The 20,923-nt window shown below is 47.5% G+C and overlaps 2 protein-coding genes across 2 annotated transcripts in view; one reads left to right on the top strand and one right to left on the bottom strand.

Moving 5' to 3' along the window:
- Positions 1-315: 315 nt before the first annotated feature.
- kctd3 (potassium channel tetramerization domain containing 3) lies at positions 316-14,507 on the top strand. Its single transcript, XM_034297474.1, has 19 exons — positions 316-820; positions 1,412-1,465; positions 1,620-1,665; positions 2,408-2,481; positions 2,605-2,663; positions 2,905-2,985; positions 3,292-3,432; positions 4,000-4,090; positions 4,186-4,270; positions 4,836-4,941; positions 6,133-6,248; positions 6,342-6,429; positions 6,541-6,657; positions 6,749-6,919; positions 7,057-7,212; positions 8,513-8,609; positions 8,789-8,982; positions 9,675-9,813; positions 10,715-14,507. The coding sequence occupies exons 1-19, from the start codon at positions 750-752 to the stop codon at positions 11,385-11,387; spliced, it is 2,559 nt and encodes an 852-aa protein (XP_034153365.1). The 5' UTR covers positions 316-749; the 3' UTR covers positions 11,388-14,507.
- A 967-nt stretch (positions 14,508-15,474) lies between these two features.
- ush2a (Usher syndrome 2A (autosomal recessive, mild)) overlaps positions 15,475-20,923 on the bottom strand; it is a 216,814-nt gene continuing 211,365 nt past the window's right edge. The window contains 10 exon segments of the mRNA XM_034297424.1: positions 15,475-16,356; positions 16,938-17,120; positions 17,951-18,022; positions 18,250-18,321; positions 18,893-19,122; positions 19,243-19,326; positions 19,436-19,612; positions 19,712-19,929; positions 20,008-20,246; positions 20,343-20,552. Of these exon segments, the coding sequence (XP_034153315.1) occupies positions 16,267-16,356; positions 16,938-17,120; positions 17,951-18,022; positions 18,250-18,321; positions 18,893-19,122; positions 19,243-19,326; positions 19,436-19,612; positions 19,712-19,929; positions 20,008-20,246; positions 20,343-20,552 (1,575 nt within the window). The 3' untranslated portion in view covers positions 15,475-16,266.

The raw sequence follows: 20,923 nt of genomic DNA, 5'->3' as shown, positions 1-20,923 counted from the left end.
ATTTTTGATAGGACTTTCAGGCAGCCTTCATAACACTGTTCACTTTCCTCATAATAAATTAATCAATTATGTTTTTTCCTTATGTGTTTGTTGATGTAGGGCTACAAATATTTTCTGCTGGACTATTTGACTATTTGAGAAATGCTAAGTCTTTATTTTTCAAAATAAACTGTAGGCTATTTAGACATGCAATGTTCAATTATATGTAAATATCATATATATATATTTTAAACCCACTTTCTTCCTTCATGTTTTGAATACTCCAAACATCAAATATAGGCCTTAAAGCTTCACGCTATTACGCAATTCATTTTCCTTTCATAGAAGTGACCGAAGTGGTTGTTGGCAAGACTGGCTCGGCTACGGGCTCCAGATATGGGATGACGTAGTGGGAGAGGCAACTGTTTCTTCGACAAGACCACATCAGACACTTCACGACACAGAAAACAGCTCAGAAGAATCTCGTATACGTTACACTACAAACACATGGATAGGAACCTGTCTATCGGCGAACGACGGGGAGACTAGCCTGGCATTATATTGCCATGCAATAGCTACACAGAACTGTAGCATATGCCCGGTAACGTGGGTGCTATTGCTGCGTGGAAGTAAAACATTTTATGGAGGCTTGGAAGGACGTGGGGGAGCGAGGAGCTGAAGGGGGAAACTGGAGATTGCCACTACGAACTGGAAACAGGACGGAATCCGCTGGCTACGAGTGATCTGCAAGCACGGGACGGGGTGAAAACATGGCCGCGAATGGCAACAATTTAACATCTGGGATGGGGGAAATTATCCAACTGAACGTTGGTGGGACAAGGTATTATATGATTTTATCAGCCTAATGTAGTCTAACATAACTGGCAGTGTGTCTTGAACTGACAGCCAGCGTGACCGTTTTCTCTGTAGGTTGACATAATGTAGCAGACGACAGTAAATGGAGTTCGAGTGCGATCAAATGCACCAAAAAACACGCTACACGCATTCGCATCGTCAAGGCATGTTTACATTGATGCAAAAGTCGGGCGCAGCTAATGGCCATGGTCTGTCGCGTACGTAGCTTCATAGGCGAATGTGTAATGCATTTACAGTAAAACGACGATGCTCGTGTTCCGGTCAAATGCTATCCCAGTAGTAAACACTCTCCATAATTTATAATGTGTGTAGGCTATGGTTTATGCAACATTACTCAACCTTGGCGTTAGAAATACTATACCTGTATTGATGATTTCTGTCCTTCACCGTCCCTTTTCGAATGAATATGACTAGAAGAAATTGGAAACCTATGGAAATTCACCAAAAATAGTATACCCGCAATACACTGTCCTTGAATATCTATAATTTTGTGTTGTTTACTGTTATTTGTGCCTCAGTCAGCTCTAAGGTATGCACACTCCCACCTTCCTTTCAGGTTCAGCACTTCCAGACAGACTCTCATGTGGATCCCAGACTCATTCTTCTCTAGGTACATATCTCGTAATCCGAGCTAAGATGTGCTCTTGCTACAGCAAAAGTTACCTAGCTCACATGTTGTTCTCCCAATAATTTTTAACTTGATATTGTACAGTGTTAGGAAGAAAGATCTGAGATGAGACTAACTGTGTTTTTGTATGTTTCAGTTTGCTGAGTGGGAGAATATCAACTCTTCGGGATGAAACTGGAGCTGTGAGTTCTGTCTTTCTAATATTACAAACAAACATGTTTCAATGTTTCATAAACCATGGAAATCCCTGCCATCCTCTCCATGTGATTTCTGGTTACACACCAGGAAGTGGCACAGTCATTGTTCAAACCTACACTGTGATGGGTGCCTGAGCCCTCTGATGCAGTGCGTTAAGACGCTACGCCACCCGGGAGACCCCCCCTCAATGTTTTTTTAGTAAAAAAAATGGGGAAAAACATTCTACAATACACCCTTATCAGGCGTTGCCAACAGCCAATAAGGAATGCCTCCATTAAAATCAATGGCAGCGGCTGCACTGCTCGAGCCGTGTTACCTCCAACGGCAGCTTATAAGCATCAACAATTGCCCCGGATCAATTCAAATTTGTCTGACAGGCTGCTGGTGTGGCAGGTGGAATGTCACATTGACCGGATGCTGATGACAAGGCAGTGGGACTCCTGTGGCGTGGCTGTAGTGTTATGAACTTTTTATTTCAATTAACCAGATGGGCCACATTGTGATTGGCATGTCTTCATCCAGGGTGTCCTGGCCTACAAAGCTGCATACACTGTAACCCATAAGACAAAACAATTTAAAAACAGCATATTAAGAGTTGGAATGTTGCCTAGTCTGAAACAGCGGGATGCTGTGATAGTGCTGTGTGTAAATTGGACCACCAGATCGCCCCCCAAACACACACACACACACACACACACGTTTTCTAAATGTTGTCTTGTCCTGTAGATATTTATTGACAGGGACCCAACTGCCTTTGCACCCATCTTGAATTTCCTTCGAACCAAAGAGTTAGACTTAAGGTAAGAATGCCTGACCTCACCCACCCTACGTTCAGGAACAGCACAGATATGCTCTGCCTTATGGGTCTGCATCTTGGGCCAGGTTAGAGGTCTTCTGACTAATGTTCTCTTCTCTTTCTTTAGGGGGGTGAACATTAACATTCTCCGTCATGAAGCTGAGTTTTATGGGATCACGCCATTAGGTATGGCCTCAACCCGCTAACTTAACTAATGATATTACTGTCAGTGCTGTGGTATTGCATTGTTCCACGTACAACACAAATAACCACAGCTGAACCATCTGATCTCGTCCCCTTACCTGTTAGCCTTGAAGGATGTACACCTTGCTCAATGCCACTCTGTAAAACGACTTTGGTTGCTTAATAAGTCCGGTTCTTGGGGTGTTTCTGAATGTCTGTCTGGTGTTCTGGTGGGTGTCTTCAGTGAGAAGGCTGCTGCTTTGTGAGGAGATAGAACGTTCCTCCTGTGGCAGTGTTCTGTTCCATGGATACCTCCCTCCTCCAGGTTGGTCTCTTCACGCTCGGCCTCTCTGTTGTATTACACACTTGGGTCTTTGTTAGTGTTCTTTGTCAGAAAATGCGCTATTCATGGATAAATCCGATTTATTGATTCATCAGTTCATTGGTTAGATAAGTGGTCTCAAACTTGGGTTGAGTCGTTGAGTGCCCCCCAGCAGCACGTGTTTTTACGAGTTGAATCGGGCGTGCTTGTCACAGGCTACAGTAAAAATGCTCTGTTGGGGGTGGTGGGGGACCGGAGTTGAGGAGCACTGGGTTAGATTCTACAGTGATGGATGTGTCTCTCCCACAGCTCTGCCAGCACGTAAGTCAAGCCCCACACCTGCAGTCTCTGGCCCCACCCCCGAGGATAGGCCGGGTTCTAGTGGAGCAGAGGGGGGGTTCCCCCGAACCTGTCCCGGGCCCCCCGGAGCTGAGGGGCAACACAGACTGGGTGAGAGAGAGGGTATTTAGGGCTGATAAAAAGCCAATGAGTGTGTGTGTGACATAAATCCTTAGTGATATCACTTGTCGATTGTGAAACAAGGGTCATTTTCTTTTTTTGGTGACTGTTCCCCATGGCAAAAGGGGTGTCTTTGGGTCAAGGGGTTCCGATTAGAATTAAGTTTAGTGTTAAGTATAGGTTTAGGGTTATGGTTGTGTTTAGGGTCAGGGAAAATAGGATTTTGAGTGGGAATAATTAGCTATATAAACCATGGTAAGGTTTAAAGTTATGTTTTTGTGATAAAGGTTATGGTTGGTTCTTAAAAGTTGAACAATGCATTTGAACATGGATTTGATTGGCTTGATCAGTTGTGATATGTCACTGATATACACTAAGACCCCACCCCTTTTGAGATACTTTTGGCCATTGACTTCACCAGTCTATACTTCACCTACAGCCTGAATATACTGTAAAATAAAGTCATTGTGAAATTCTGAACCGAAAACGAGGCGTGACCACAATGTATTTTGGCCTTCTGCCTAAGTGAGACCAGGTACAGTGCTGTTATATCTCCAGGTGCTGTGGTGGACCCCAGGAAAGTGCTGATTGTAGCTGGACATCATAACTGGATCGTAGTGGCTTATGCACACTTTGTCATCTGCTACAGGTAACACTGGAACTAGGAGGGAGATCTGTTCTCAGTGTTGATACTCATTATGAATCGGTGTGTGTGTACTAACGCTGGTGTATTCTCCCCTCCAGAATAAAGGAATCCTCAGGATGGCAGCAGGTGTTTTCTAGTCCCTACCTGGACTGGTCCATAGAGAGAATAGCTCTCAATGCCAAGGTACTGCTATAATTTCACCTCCCTAAATAATAATCACAATGTGCTGTTATACTGATATAACTACACCTCCATAAATAATAATCACATGGTGCTGTTATACTGCTATAACTACACCTCCCTAAATAATAATCACAATGTGCTGTTATGCTGCTATAACTACACCTCCCTAAATGATAATCACAATGTGCTGTTATACTGCTATAACTACACCTCCCTAAATAATAATCACATGGTGCTGTTATACTGCTATAACTACACCTCCCTAAATAATAATCACATGGTGCTGTTATACTGCTATAACTACACTTCCCTAAATAATAATCACATGGTGCTGTTATATTGCTATAACTACACCTCCCTAAATAATAATCACATGGTGCTGTTATACTGCTATACCTACACCTCCCTAAATAATAATTACATGGTGCTGTTATACTGATATAACTACACCTCCCTAAATACTATTCACATGGTTCTGTTATACTGCTATACCTACACCTCCCTAAATTATAATTAAAACTGTTTTCTCGAAAAAAGTTTGTCAATAACATGTATTGTTTTGAAGGTGGTAGGTGGTCCCCATGGTGATAAGGATAAGATGGTGGCTGCTGCCTCTGATAGCAACATCATCCTGTGGAGCATTCAGGATGGAGAGAGTGGCAATGAGATAGGTATGGGTGTGTATGATATAGGTATGGGTGTGTATGATATGGGTATGGGTGTGTATGATATGGGTATGGGTGTGTGTGATATGGGTATGGGTGTGTGTGATATGGGTATGGGTGTGTGTGATATGGGTATGGGTGTGTGTGATATGGGTATGGGTGTGTGTGATATGGGTATGGGTGTGTGTGATATGGGTATGGGTGTGTGTGATATGGGTATGGGTGTGTGTGATATGGGTATGGGTGTGTGTGATATGGGTATGGGTGTGTGTGATATGGGTATGGGTGTGTATGATATGGGTATGGGTGTGTATGATATGGGTATGGGTGTGTGTGTGTGTGTGTGTGTTAGGCTTGGGGTTTATGGTTAGCATGTAAGTTTTAGGGTTAGAATTAGAGTTGGAGGTTAATAGCTATGTTAAAAGTTAAGTTTAGATGCAGTCTTGGGGCAGCAGGGAAAATAGGATTTTTATTGAGAGTATATTTGGATCCCTCGGAAAGTCCAGTTAGACAAGTGTGTGTGTGTGACCTGTGTGTGACCTGTGTGTGACCTGTGTGTTGACTGTGTGTGACCTGTGTGTTGACTGTGTGTGACCTGTGTGTGACCTGTGTGTTGACTGTGTGTGACCTGTGTGTGACCTGTGTGTGGACTGTGTGTTGACTGTGTGTTGACTGTGTGTTGACTGTGTGTTGACTGTGTGTGACCTGTGTGTGACCTGTGTGTGACCTGTGTGTTGACTGTGTGTGACCTGTGTGTGACCTGTGTGTTGACTGTGTGTTGACTGTGTGTTGACTGTGTGTTGACTGTGTGTGACCTGTGTGTGACCTGTGTGTTGACTGTGTGTTGACTGTGTGTGACCTGTGTGTGACCTGTGTGTTGACTGTGTGTGACCTGTGTGTGACCTGTGTGTGACCTGTGTGTGGACTGTGTGTTGACTGTGTGTTGACTGTGTGTTGACTGTGTGTGACCTGTGTGTGACCTGTGTGTTGACTGTGTGTTGACTGTGTGTGACCTGTGTGTGACCTGTGTGTTGACTGTGTGTTGACTGTGTGTTGACTGTGTGTGACCTGTGTGTGACCTGTGTGTTGACTGTGTGTTGACTGTGTGTAGGTGTGTTTAGCCTGGGTGTTGACTGTGTGTTGACTGTGTGTAGGTGTGTTTAGCCTGGGTGTTGACTGTGTGTTGACTGTGTGTAGGTGTGTTTAGCCTGGGTGTTCCTGTGGATCACCTGTTCTTCATTGGGAACCAGCTGGTGGCCACCAGTCACACTGGGAAGGTGGGGGTCTGGAACGCTGTTACACAACACTGGCAGGTAGGGACACAGAGTGGGTTTCAAAGTGTGTGTTTGTGTGTAAGGGAGGGAAAGACAGAGCTACAGCTAAACCGTTCCTTTTTTCCGTCTCAGGTGCAAGATGTCGTACCCATCACCAGCTGTGACACGGCCGGGTCGTTCCTGTTACTGGGCTGCAACAACGGCTCCATTTACTACATTGGTAAACTACACGGCTCGGTTCCATTCACCTGACAAATAAATGTCAGGTCCGGATTGTTTCCTGTATGGACTAAATAGAAAAGGGAATATTACTGGTCCCCTCTCCCCTCAGACATGCAGAAGTTCCCTCTGAGGATGAAGGATAATGATCTGTTGGTAACAGAGCTGTACCATGACCCATCTAACGATGCCATCACTGCACTGAGTGTCTACCTCACTCCCAAGACCAGTGAGTACACACGCGTGCACTCTCTCAAACAGACGTACATGCGTGCATACGTACGCGCGTGCATGCTCTCCCTCTTACGTCTCCTCCCTAGGCATCAGCGGTAACTGGATAGAGATAGCGTATGGGACCAGTTCTGGAGCCGTGAGAGTTATAGTGCAACACCCAGAGACAGTCGGCTCTGGACCCCAGCTCTTCCAGACCTTCACGGTTCACCGCTCTCCTGTCACTAAGATCATGCTCTCTGAGAAACACCTGGTCTCAGGTAAGGCACGGAGGAACTGGCCTGTCACTTCTCAGCTCAGTTGTTATGGAAGCCACAACGTGATATCCATGAGGCTTAGTTGGTTGAGTGTATACATGCTGTGTGTGTGTGTGTGTGTGTGTGTGTCCGTCCGTCAGTGTGTGCTGACAACAACCATGTGCGTACCTGGACCGTGACGCGGTTCCGAGGCATGATCTCCACGCAGCCTGGCTCCACCCCCCTGGCCTCATTTAAGATCCTCTCCCTGGAGGAGGTGGAGAGTCACGGCAGCTACTCCTCAGGAAACGATATTGGTGAGAGAAGCAGGGGGGTGGAGACGCAGGGGGGTGGAGACGCAGGGGGGTGGAGACGCAGGGGGGTGGAGACGCAGGGGGGTGGAGACGCAGAGGGGTGGAGAAGCAGAGGGGTGGAGAAGCAGGGGGGTGGAGACGCAGGGGGGTGGAGACGCAGGGGGGTGGAGAAGCAGGGGGGTGGAGACGCAGGGGGGTGGAGACGCAGGGGGGTGGAGACGCAGGGGGGTGGAGAAGCAGGGGGGTGGAGACGCAGGGGGGTGGAGACGGAGGGGGGTGGAGACGCAGGGGGGTGGAGAAGCAGGGGGGTGGAGACGCAGGGGGGTGGAGACGCAGGGGGGTGGAGACGCAGGGGGGTGGAGACGCAGAGGGGTGGAGAAGCAGAGGGGTGGAGAAGCAGAGGGGTGGAGACGCAGGGGGGTGGAGACGCAGGGGGGTGGAGAAGCAGGGGGGTGGAGACGCAGGGGGGTGGAGACGCAGGGGGGTGGAGACGCAGGGGGGTGGAGACGCAGGGGGGTGGAGAAGCAGGGGGGTGGAGACGCAGGGGGGTGGAGACGCAGGGGGGTGGAGAAGCAGGGGGGTGGAGACGCAGGGGGGGTGGAGACGCAGGGGGGTGGAGAAGCAGAGGGGTGGAGACGCAGAGGGGTGGAGACGCAGGGGGGTGGAGACGCAGGGGGGTGGAGACGCAGGGGGGTGGAGAAGCAGGGGGGTGGAGAAGCAGAGGGGTGGAGAAGCAGGGGGGTGGAGACGCAGGGGGGTGGAGACGCAGGGGGGTGGAGACGCAGGGGGGTGGAGAAGCAGGGGGGTGGAGAAGCAGAGGGGTGGAGAAGCAGGGGGGTGGAGACGCAGGGGGGTGGAGAAGCAGGGGGGTGGAGACGCAGGGGGGTGGAGACGCAGGGGGGTGGAGAAGCAGGGGGGTGGAGAAGCAGAGGGGTGGAGAAGCAGAGGGGTGGAGAAGCAGAGGGGTGGAGAAGCAGAGGGGTGGAGACGCAGGGGGGTGGAGAAGCAGGGGGGTGGAGAAGCAGAGGGGTGGAGAAGCAGAGGGGTGGAGAAGCAGGGGGGTGGAGAAGCAGGGGGGTGGAGAAGCAGAGGGGTGGAGAAGCAGAGGGGTGGAGAAGCAATGGTAGTTCCTGTAATTTCAGAGGGAGAAAGTTTCGTAAAATTAAACCAATGGGTGAGCCAACACACATGGAAGAACTGGGTTGTTGGCGGGGGAGGGGGGGGGGGCACAGAGCCAGTACCGTTAAAGTGAGACAAACTGGTGTGTTGAAGTTAGACAAACCGGTGTGTGTTTTTGTCTCAGGACCGTTTGGGGAGAGAGATGACCAGCAGGTGTTTATTCAGAAAGTCATCCCCATAACCAACAAGCTGTTTGTTCGTCTTTCCTCCACGGGGAAAAGGTAAGCCACTGAAGTCTGCTGGTAAACAAAGTCACTTGACAGGAATGTTCACCCCAAGGGAATGAAGTATGAACACAGTTTGGGACTTGACTTCACAGTGTAGTAAGTACACAGTAATAACCCACAGTGAAACACCACTACTGGATTCTGCTTTGATGTTTTCCGTCCTGCTCCGCTAGGATCTGTGAGGTAGCATCTGTGGATGGGACCACCATCTCGTGTTTCACGGTGAGGGAGTGTGAAGGTTCTAGCAGGATGGGTTCCAGACCCAGGCGGTACCTGTTCACTGGACACAGTAACGGCAGCATTCAGATGTGGGACCTCACCACTGCCATGGACCTGGCCAATAAGAAAGAAGAGAAGAAGAAGGATGGTGAGGAGGGTGTGTGTTTGTGTGTGTGTGTGTTTGAATGAAGATGGTGAGGAGTGTGTGTGTGTGTATGTGTGTGTGTGTTTGAGTGAAGATGGTGAGGAGTGTGCGTGTGTGTGTGTTTGAGTGAGTGAAAATTAGGATCAGGAGAACCAAAACAGGTGCAAATAATTAGAAAATCCTTAGAGTGTAACTTGAAGGGACCAGCCTTCAATAAAGATTAGAAACTTGGATTAGTCTTAACTATATGGGTCTGTGGTAACACATCTAGACAAGATGAAAAGACCTATACCAGGACCTCAGAAGAAAGATTATTGACGTCCTTGAGTCTGGGAGGGTTTACAAAGCCGTTTTCCAAGCAATTCTTTATCGGCTAATAGTGTTGAAGTGAAGATTATATATCCATAGGTCAAAATTATGTAAACAAAAAAGACAGCTTTCCAGGGGGGTGCATATCCTTTTTCACATGACTGTACAACAGCTCAGAGCTGTTCCTGTGCAAAAAGTATCATGTGGCAAAATACCGGAAGCCCTTGAAAAGCCTTAATGCTTATAAAACTGGTTACCAATGCAGTCAGAGCATAACAAACATATGCAATGTCTTACGCGTATGACACATTCAGCTGGTTTATAATAACCTTCTTGACACTTGCACCATTCGTCTGAGGCTGACAAATCTTGTCTTTGATTGACAGAAGTGGGCGGTCCCACAGAGGAGGAACTGCTGCAGCTATTGGACCAGTGTGACCTCAGCACCTCCCGGTGTGCCACGCCCAACATCAGTCCCGCCCCCTCGGTACTGCAGCACAGCCGCCTCCGGGGATCCTGCTCCAGGTCAGTCCGCACGCCTGGGTCTGGGACTGCACACCTGGGTCTGGGACTGCACACCTGGGTCTGGGACTGAACGCCTGGGTCTGGGACTGCATGTTGTTTGTAACTGTGCACTTCAGTCTTCATGGCTTTTTCTCTCAGAGCCGTACCTTGTTTTTTCACCTGTTGTAGCACTTGGCGTTCAGGCCTAATAGGTTGATGTAAGTCTCATCAGGCCAGATCATATTTTTCCTCATGTCCTTAGTGTCCTTCAGGTGTTATGCCTTTTACTCAGGAGTGGCTTCTGTTTAGCCACTCTACCATAGAAGGCCTGATTGATTGAATGCTTTTGAGGCAGTTGTGCTACTTGACAGGTTCTCCTGACTGACCAAGGCCCTTCTAGGATTTTTTTCATCACCTTTCTCAGATATATGCTTCAGCACAAATCTATATCTGAGGTCTCCAGAGAGTTCTTTGGACCTCATGATTCCACAATAGCTTGAGTTTTGCCAAGTGTGGGACCTTATAAATTATGTTCAAACAATGGAATATGCGTTAGGTGGACGTTCAAGTCCTAGATGATCATTGACAGGATGCGTCTGAGCTCAGTTTAGAGTGTCATGGTAAAGGGTCATCTTGATAGTGTGCATGAGATATTCCAGTCTTTCACCTTCAAATAATTTACACAATTGTTTTTCATGAATTATATATTAAATCCACAAAGTCCACACCACAACAAAATGCAGAAACAGTGGAGTGTGAATATCTTCTGAAGAAGCTGTCTTTCCCCACCAGCCTGTTTTATGATGTATTTTGTTGTTTTTGGACCCTTGGATGTGTAGCTGATGCTTTGGCTGCTGCTAATGAGCTACCTACTGAAATACTAAATGGGTTTCCTTTTGACATCCATTGCTTTTCTTTTCAGCCTCCAGTTGCAGGACCCCATCCCAGAGGTGGCCACTTACGGAGCCCTGCGGCCCTACAGAGAGAGCCCCCTGTTGGCCCGCGCCCGCCGCACTGAGTCCTTCCACGGTTACAGAGACTTCCAGAGCTTTTCCCTTGGGAAGGGCCTGCTCGAGAGCCCTGACCAGGCTCCGGGACAGGGGGCAGGCGCAGAGCCCAGAACCCGTTCGCTGTGTGAGGCTGGGGGAGAGGAGGCCGATCGAAGGGGCTCTGCCATGGAGCTCTGGGCAAGCCGTACGGCAAACGGCGCCAATGGTTACTTGGTCGGTAACACCGCTGTGGTCACTAGCGGTGCCACCGTCCCAGAAGGTGGTTCAGAATCGCCACGGCAACCACCCAACAGTCCCGGGGGAGATGTTCGTCGCAGGGTCCAATCAGAGGAGGAGGGGGCAGGGCTAGGTTTAGGAGCGGAGGCTAGGTCTGATGGGAGGAAGAAGGGAGGGTTCGAGGGGGTGTTACTGGGCAGGAAGAGGGCGCCACCAGTTCCTCAGCTTTCCACACTCCCCTCGGGGGGGTATGATGCGGGCGGCAGTGACTCCTCCTCCACTGCCTCCCCGTCCCCCACCAAACTAGCCAACACTTCCCCCAGACACAGGAAATGCAGCGAACCGGCCAATCAGGACAGCATCCTGTAAGTGACGGACGGCTCTGATACACACTAACCCTAGTCAGTCAGTCAGTCAACAGCTTCAGGTAAGCACTGGATCTAGGACCAGCCTAACCTCAGCCATTACCAGGAAAACATAATAAACTGACCTAAGATCTGTGTCAAAGGGTAATTTCCCAGGCAGACCTCATCCTGTCACAGTATGACATCCCGAAATAAAGCCTCTGTATTCCAAGGGGAAGAAACTTGACCCCGGCTGGAAGTTGCTAGGAATACCTCCTTGTATCTCCCCATCATGGCTTTAATCTGGTACCTATACAGTTTGTGCTCCTTCAAAGTTTGTTGCAAATGTTCACGCATGACATCAGTCAGACTTTGTTAGGATATTTAGTTTTAGAATTTAGAATATTAACACTAAGTGCTGTGGGTTTTTATTTCCCTGTGTGGTTTGTGACACTTCATCACAGTTTGGGTTTGCACGTTGTGGAACTTGACCCAACACTCAGATTAGACCAGAATGAGATCTACACTACACAGTGAATATCTTCATTGTCATTTCTTTATTGAACCAGACACGTCTTATTCCACTGAAGGTCAAAGTGACTTTGCATGGCATTCTGTTTCTTTAGATATTTTCTAGTGCCTTCTCTGACGTAAGAGTTTGAAAAATACTCAGCTGTCCTTTCAGTGACATCAAGAGGATCTAGAACCAGACCAGAGGTTGAAGGCAGTTTGTGTGTGTTGCTGACCTTCCAGCGGGTCGCAGGTTGGACCGCTGCTATCATGGTCACTCCTGTCACCCAACAGCAACTCCCGCCGAGACACGGTCCTTCCGACCGTTTCCTAAACCATCCCCCGTCCCTGTCACTAAGGCCCTACCCTGGTCAGGAACATACAGCGTAACGTGAGCTCCGTGTCAACAGGACCAATAGAATAGTCCCTAAAGTCAAATTCTGACCTGCAAGCTAGCTGAAGCTCACCTTTTGTAGTTGACCCAGTCGGTCCTAGACAGAGGTTCGGTCAGAGGTGGAATGAGATCATACCAAGAAATGTACAAAGATGTAAATCCAATATGCAGCCTGATGCTACATGAAGAATATACCTACATAATCAAAACATATGTAACCGTGCTGATGCATCTAAATGTGTGTTACTCTATCTACATATTTGCTGTTGTTTGTGACATACGTTTGTTTCCCATATAAGCTATATTAATATTTTATTGTATCTAAATTGCATTTGCACTTGCGCTATGAATGAAGTAATATTTTATTTAGTACGAGAGAATATTTAACCTTGAGGAATTATGCCTGTTCTATATTTTTTAATGATTTAGATCCATGTTAAAGCTGTCTTATATTTGAGGTTAATTTCCGATTGAGCCAACATATGCAACGTTTACCGTGAACGCAGTCTCCACAAACACTTTGAACGCTGTCTTTAAAAGGTGCATAAATGCTATCAGACTGAACCTGGGCCTAAACCATGTCTCTTCCCTGGCTATGTTTACACTTCCACCTCAGCCAGATATTAAGAAAAGAAATAGATATATTTATGTTGCTTGTTATATAATTTTGTATGAGACAGGTATGTAAAAAAAAATATATATATATATGTTGCTTTAAATAATATGCATTAATGCTTACTGATCTATGGCATTGGTTCTCAATCCTGGACACGGGGTCCCAAATTGGTGCAGAGGTTTTGCCCTAGCACATTTAAATTAACAACTTTTTCAAATTAACAACTCCGTTGTTGATGATTTGTAAACAAGTGTGTAGTGTGCAAACACGAAAAGTCTGCCCGTTTTGGTGGAGCAGGATTGAGTACCACTGGTCTATGGTGTTCTCCTAGCTGGTCAACTCTTATTCTACAAGGAGTGGGCTGCTTTTCCTTTCTACCTGGTCATGAATTGCACCCACCTGGTGTCCCGAGTGGAACAGTTCACCAACGAGGTGGAACTGGCTTTAAAATCCAGAGTTGAGTTGGAGTGAACCAGCCTTTTATTGATTTGTTCCAACTGCAATGTTGTTTGATCTCAGAACTGACTAGCTAGTGTAACTAGGATGTGAGATGAAGTCTGAAGACTGACACAGCACCATGTTACCATAGAATCTTACAGTTCAGTGTTGGCACACAAACCTGGCTACCTTGTATTGTAAAACTGGGTATAATAAGGTGGCCAGGCATGCAGGCTTTTGGTACATCTCAGCACTAACGGGCCTGAATCTACTAATTATTTACTCAGGTTTTGGATGTAGCCTCTGTCATGTGTGTGTTCTTGTCCCAGACAGTGTCTGTCACACACTCCGAAGCACGCTGGTCGCTCCACAGCATAACCTTCCCTTTAGAGAAGTTAACAACTTTGTTAACCGAATGTGGCATCTGATAGCTGTGTGATTTATGACTATAATAAAGAGCCGTTGCTGCTTCTGAATGTGTGAGCCACCAAGGGCCATGCTGTCGGCTACAATCACTCTATTTTTACTTTGGAAAAGTGTTTTTTTTCCCCCCTTCACAATAGCTGTGAACGGTGCCGGTGAATATGCGGCTACTGTGCCCTTGTCAAAATGATGTCCTTGAGTTAGGACACAGTTCTAACTGCTGGTTTGGTGTGTCCCTTTGAGGGACTTAACGACCAGACTGACCGACACGTGGCTTGTTGTAATACCGTCCTCTTTGCCCTGCGTGAGTAATACTAGTTGAATGGTGGGCCTAAGTTCTTTGGATCTGTTGTTTTTTTGAGGTAGTAGCACGTGCCTCCACCAGAGGGCACTGTGGATTTGCGTGAACTCAAGGTACCGCCAACGCTGGAGACTGATACATGAATGCCAATCTGTTACATTTACACGTACCCAAGCCGTGTTAAAACTTCCCTCAGTTTAGTGTGATTTTAACATTGGTTTGGAGCGCCTCATAACCCTGTTACTGACAAAAGCATGTAGTTCACCTGCTGGGGACATCTCTGTCAGCGTCTCAGTGTACCAGCTTTCATATTAGTTGTGTCACTCCGTTTGAGTCGAAATAGGTACGACTGTGTGTGTGTGTGTGTGTGTGTGTATGTGTTCTGTAACTCTAATTGCTGCTTCTGTCCTCTGACGTCTCCAGTCTGTGCTGATGGATTAAAACACAGTAACCCAGTATATCAGATGTTGTCCGGGTCTTTCCTCAAGCGCCAACCTTACAACACCCAGTCAAGTAGCCTCCCAGTGATCCTTTGGTTTCCATGGGGTTGTTTCTGTTGTCAATAAGTTTGTATAAAGGCCAGGATTTCATCCTAATGAAGATTTGGAAAACATGCCATTTTTAAAGATTATTCCCGATTGAGCTAACAGGGCAGCTTGTACCCTAAAGTTCACCTACCAAACATGAAAGCATTGCCTTTAAACCTGTGTGTGATCTGATTCCATCCTGGCCAATGAGTTCAGTTATACAACAACACCAATAAAAGTAGTAGCACACCACATTTTATCTCACATAACCACAACATTTACTTCACATCAATATTCATGGAGGCATAGAAAAATTTCTAGTCAAATTCAACACAATGTTCAAATAATTTAATAAAAAAAGCATTCTCGAACATACAGTGCATATAAAAAGTCAACACCCCTGTTAAAATGCCAGGTTCTGGTGAATGAGACAAAGATGAATCATGTCAGAACTTTTTCCACTTTTAATGTGACCTATAACATGGACAATTCAATTGAAAAACAAACTGAAATCTTTGAGGGGGGAAAAATAAAAAACCCACAATAACCTGGTTGCATAACAATTAGATCCCTCTGATGCTTTGGAAGCTCTCTGCAGACCTGGCTTTTGCTCTGAGATGCAACTAAGAAAATGTCTGGAAAATCAACTTTATTTGTGATTAAACAGTGTCACTTTAAATGATGGCAGGTGTGTAATGACTTCTATTTAACATGAATTTGAATGTATTTGGTTAATTCTGAACACAGCCAAATCCCCAGTTATAAGAGGGTGTGCCCACATATGCAACCAGGTTGTTGTAAGGTTTTTATTTTTCCCCCTCCAAGATTTCAGTTTGTTTTTCAATTGAATTGTTCACATTATAGGTAACTTTAAAATTGGAAAAAAGTTCTGACATGATTTATCTTTGTCTCATTCTTTTACGTCACAAAAACATGGCATTTTAACAGGGGTGTGTAGACTTTTTATATCCACTGTATATCTAGTGGATTACCTGTCGAAGTTCGACTACACTGACCATTCAACTGTACAGCCCACCGTTGGATATTTGAAGTCCTCTCTACTGGACGTCTACTCAAACCAAATGCTGTTTGGGTTTAAGGATTTAAATAGTTCTTTGATTAATTAGATGATACAAGACTGTGTTAAAGAAAATGGATTTCTGTAAAATTAATGAATGTGAGCAAATAAAACAATCCACTGTGTATAATAATCTATATTAGTCATTTTAAACTGTAAAAAACCAAAAACAACATTATTTACAGTGTGCGTACCAAGAAAACCTGCTGTACATGATTGTTTAAAACGATATTAACCAAATATATCACCACACGTAATATCGTCAGCCACATCCCAAACACTGTAAAATACATATGCAAACCTATTTAAAATACTTACTAAACAGTTGGCTTTTTCACTGATCTTAAATACGCTCTTGTCACAAACATCATCTGCAGTGAAAATTTTATTCCTCCTATGTCTACTAGGCACAGTGACTACATGCTTCGCAAAGTTAACTAAAATGTTTAACTGTTTCCAGGTTATCACAGTTGGCATAAAACAATGATGACGTTATTGAATTTCAGAAAGCTTGGGATGCTTTCCGGGTTTGAATCAAGGATCTCCAACTTGACTTCAAGGTTGATGTTTTGTGTTGGTGTGTTGGTGGTAGTGGTATGTAGGTGTGTGGATTCCAGCTAGAGATGTGTGTCGGTGAACAGTGTGTGTTCCTTCCTCACTGAGCTGAAGGCTTTGATGGCTTCAACAAACTCATCATCTTCCACATACTGCAAAAGAAACAACATCACTCAGTAAATATATTACGGATAATCAGTGTGAATCATCCCCCTCCTCCCCCCCTCACCAGTCTAGCCATCTCCCCCTTCCTCCCCCATCACCAGCCTAGTCATCTCCCCCTTCCTCCCCCCTCAACAGTCTAGTCATCTCCCCCGCACCACTCCCTTTATCTACCCCTCCTCTCCCCTCACCAGTCTAGTCATCTCCCCCCTCACCAGCCTAGTCATCTCCCCCTTTCTCCCCCCTCACCAGCCTAGTCCTCTCCCTCTCCTCCCCCCTCAACAGGCTGGTCATCTCCCCCTTCCTCCCCCTCACCAGGCTGGTCATCTCCCCCTTCCTTCCCCTCACCAAGGCTGGTCATCTCCCCCTTCCTTCCCCTCACCAAGGCTGGTCATCTCCCCCTTCCTCCCCCTCACCAAGGCTGGTCATCTCCCCCTTCTTCCGCCTCACCAGGCTGGCCATCTCCCCCTTCCTCCCCCTCACCAGGCTGGTCATCTCTACCTTCCTCCCCCCTCACCAGTCCAGTCATCTCCCCCCCTTACCCCTCTTCCCTCCCCCTTGTCCCTCTCACCAGTCCAGAATCCCCCCCCGCCTCTGTCGGAGTCTTCCTGTCGTAATCAATCAGCTGACTGACACTGCGGTGCAAGGAGTTCTGGGAGTAGGCGTGGCTGAGCTGTGATTGGCCGGGCACCCGGAGGACCGACATGGGGCTGAACCGTGAGCCACCGCCAACAATCTTACTGTCTGTCAGGCCCTGGGGGTTGGGAGAAATCATCAGCTACACACCAAGGGACCAGAAGCATCCCACACGTCTAAAACAGGAACCCAGACACTGAGAGAAACACAACCCCATGGTCACTATGAGGGTCAAAGCGTACATGTTGAACCAATGGACAGAGCCAAATCAAATCACCCTGCAGGAAATCTCTGGGAAAACAATTGATTGTAAATCACCTCAAATGTGTTAGTCTAAGACTAATCTCCCCCTCCTCACCCTCACCAATCCAGTATTCTCCCCCCTTCTCACACCTCCTCACCCCTTACCGGTCCAGTCATCTCCCCCACCTGACTCCTCCCCATCCCTCACCAGTCCAGTCATCTCCCCCACCTCACCCCTCCTCATCCCTCACCAGTCCAGTCTTCTCCCCCCTGCTCACCCCTGACAATGAGATCTCATCCTGCAAAGTGTGTGAGGGTTACTATTGGGATGGTATGCACTCTCTCTGTACCCGCTAACCAGTCCATAAGGGTGCTTTATATGGCAGAGTTCATGCAAATATTCTGTCCCCCCTAACCAGTCCATAAGGGTGCATTATATGGCAGAGTTCATGCAAATATTCTGTCCCCCCTAACCAGTCCATAAGGATGCTTTATATGGCAGAGTTCATGCAAATATTCTGTCCCCCCTAACCAGTCCATAAGGGTGCATTATATGGCAAAGTTCATGCAAATATCCTGTCCCCCGTAACCAGTCCATAAGGGAGCATTTTATGGCAGATTTCATGCAAATATTCTGCCTCCCCAACCAGTCCATAAGGGTGCATTATATGGCAGGTTGCATGCACACTCTCTGTCACCTCCTACCTCATAGATCATAGAGTAGCTCTTTAGAGTCACGCTGCTGTCCTCTAGACTGTCCGCTACTGTTTCAAACTGCTGGGACAGAGGCAGTGTGTGACATCAGCGTTGTGTCTGAGAGTGTGTGTGTGAGAGGAGTGAAACTGAGACAGCAGGCACAGAGACAGACAGGGACAGAAATAGACCAACAGAGAGAAAGGCACAGAGACAGACAGGATGAGACAGAGAGACAGGCACAGAGACAGACGGGATGAGACAGAGAGACAGGCACTGAGACAGACCGACAGAGAGACATAAAGGCTTACTCCAACAGCAGAAAGGTCAGTGAGGAGCACTGTACTGGAGTAGTGCTTAGAACACATGTCAGAAAGTGGCCTCTGAGAAAAGGAGTGTGGGATGGAGAAAAGAAGGAAGGAGAATGGCAAGGAAGAAAGAGAGGAAGAAATTAGGAGGGCAAAGGGGAAGAACGGGGAACTATGGAATACAGAAAATGTTCAACTTTGCAGGTAGAAATAATGAGAGAAATCGGCAAAAGGAACAATGACAATTCCTGAAACAGTGAAGAGTCAAATGTATTCTGGGTAAAATAATTATTATTGTGTTTTGTATTGTATTGTTAATGTGTATTGAAAACAGGTAGGAGTTTCTTTACAAGCATTTCAAAACTATAGGATGGCGTGTCTGCAACTACAAAATACCTAGTAGGTATTCACCCTCTAGTGGTCACTAGGCTGAAGTGAAGTCATTGTGACAGAAGAGAGAATTTATTAAAAGACTACACATCTAGAGTGTCAGAAAACAGTCCCTAACAAGATATATGGACAGGTATTAACAATGACAAGATCTCTGAAGCAATTATATCACATCAATACCTCTTAAACAATTCATTTGAGGTCTACAGAGGAACCTGTGGAAATGGGATAGGAGAGGTTTGGGTGTTTCTCTCACCATGTAACTCTCTCCTCCTGCCCCGCTCCTCTTCTGCAGGGGGGCAAGCGGGGGGCGTTCTCTAATGAAGGGTTCTTTCCTCAGGGCCCTCCTCAGAACTAGTCCAAGCAGCCCCGCGAGGAGCAAGAGGCCCAATAGAGCCAGCAGGAGGATAAACCACAGCTCAGAGTGGACCGGAGGTCCCTGGGAGCCCACACCATGCTTATCTCCTGTGGAGGGTCCCGCCGGGCCTGGAGAAGAGTCCAGGTTAGAGGTTGGACATCAAAGTTAGGCAGCTGAGGAAAAGGGTTAGGGAGAAAAGGTCTGTGTCGGGAAGTCAAAAACACATGGTGGACGTGAGCGCGTCTCACCTATGCCCGTGGCAGGTCTGTATCTGATGACAGGTGTGCTGGCACTGCCAATATCTGTAGTACATGTCACCTGAAGAGACAGGGCTAGGAGAGAAGGAAGGAGACAAGGAGAGAGAGATTCTATAGAATGAAACCCTTGGAAACATATTGCCTCTCTGTCTGTCTGTCTGTCTGGGGGAGGGGGGTGTCTCACTCTTCTCCGAAGTGCGTGGTATATGTAGGTAGCTGTGGAAGCCGGTGTACACCCTCTGGTCGTGGTCTGTCAGGGTGAAGTCTCTCAGAGGGCCGTTCAGAGAGAAACAGCTGCTCCAGTCCAGCCACACCATGGTCAGGTTACTGTACACCACAAATGGAGAGATATACTGAGGAGCTAGGGACATAGAGGGGGAGAGAGAGGGTGGAGAGGCACAGTTACAAGGGGTCAGATGTTAAATCCTAGGGATCAGGGTTTAGAGGTGAAGCGTCTTACCCTCAGTGAGAGTAGTGACAGTGGTCCAGTTGGAGGCCGTGCTGCCCATGTTGTTATAACAGGCGGCTCTGAGTTGGTAATTGGAGTACGGCTGTAGACCTGTCACATTGTAGTTCCTGCCGCGTCCAAAGAACAGGGTCTCTGTCTGCCCTACCACACAGGGGGATGGGAGCGGCTGGGGAGGTTGGGGGCAGGAGGAACGAATGTGCAGCTCACAGCTTGAGAGAGAAAAGAGACACCAAAATGACAGAAGCCCCGTTTCACAGAGAAGTCTCTCTATCTCTCTGTCTCCTCACCTTTCTATGACTCCATTGGGGGCGAGCGGTTCGTCCCACTCCAGCTGTGCCGATCGCGAGGTCAGAGCCAGTAGGCGGGGGGGCAGCTGCTGCGCCGGGGAGGAGGGCAGAGTGCGCAGGTCCCTCAGGGGGCCCTGGCTGCAGCACTGGTGGCAGGTACAGGCCTCCACTCCCACTCTGTACTGGGTGTACGGAGTCAGACCGTGGAGGGTCTGCTGACGAGATGTCCCCTCTGACAGCTGAGACAGGGAGAAAGACGAGGAGAGTGTGTGTTAAGCCCCGACAGTGTGTGTGTGTGAGTGAGTGAGAGAGACGAAAGTGCACGTGTGTTTTACCAGAGTTTGTGTGGCGTCGGGGTCCTGTGAGAACACCCTGTAGAGGCTGACAACGCCGTTGGGTCTGGTGGGGGGCGGGATGTTAACTACAGCTGACATTGCTAGTATACGCAGGAATGTGGGTGGGCCTACACCCTCAGGAGGGGCGGGGCCTGTTCTCCCATTGGCCCATGGGCTTCCGGAGCGTCCAGCAGAATTCACTGCCCAAACCTGTCAATCCAAAAAATTAAACAATACATTAGGGTGATGTTATGTTTGAGACAGGCGAGTTATCGGTGAACAAAATCTACGGGTTTTTGTTCAAGGCACTAATACAGTTGAAAACCAGGGTAAATGTCCCTTTACTGCCACATCAGAAGTCCTCCGCCAACATACCTAAACCAGCTACCGAGGCTGTAAGTCTACTCCCATCACATCACTATCACCAGAGTCCACTTCACTCACTGTACCTCTCTGGGTGTGTGTGTGCGTGCGTGTGTACGTACAGCTTTAGAATGCAGTGTGCGTGAGAGGCCAGCCACAGGTGACCTAAGGAAGATGTCCACTGTCAGCCTCTCACCTACTCACTGGAGAGCTGTCAC

This window comes from Esox lucius, chromosome 15, assembly GCF_011004845.1.
Source record: "Esox lucius isolate fEsoLuc1 chromosome 15, fEsoLuc1.pri, whole genome shotgun sequence".
In the NCBI taxonomy this organism is placed as follows: domain Eukaryota; kingdom Metazoa; phylum Chordata; class Actinopteri; order Esociformes; family Esocidae; genus Esox; species Esox lucius.
Note: the sequence above shows the minus strand (reverse complement) of the source record. Positions and strands in the feature narration are given on the sequence as shown.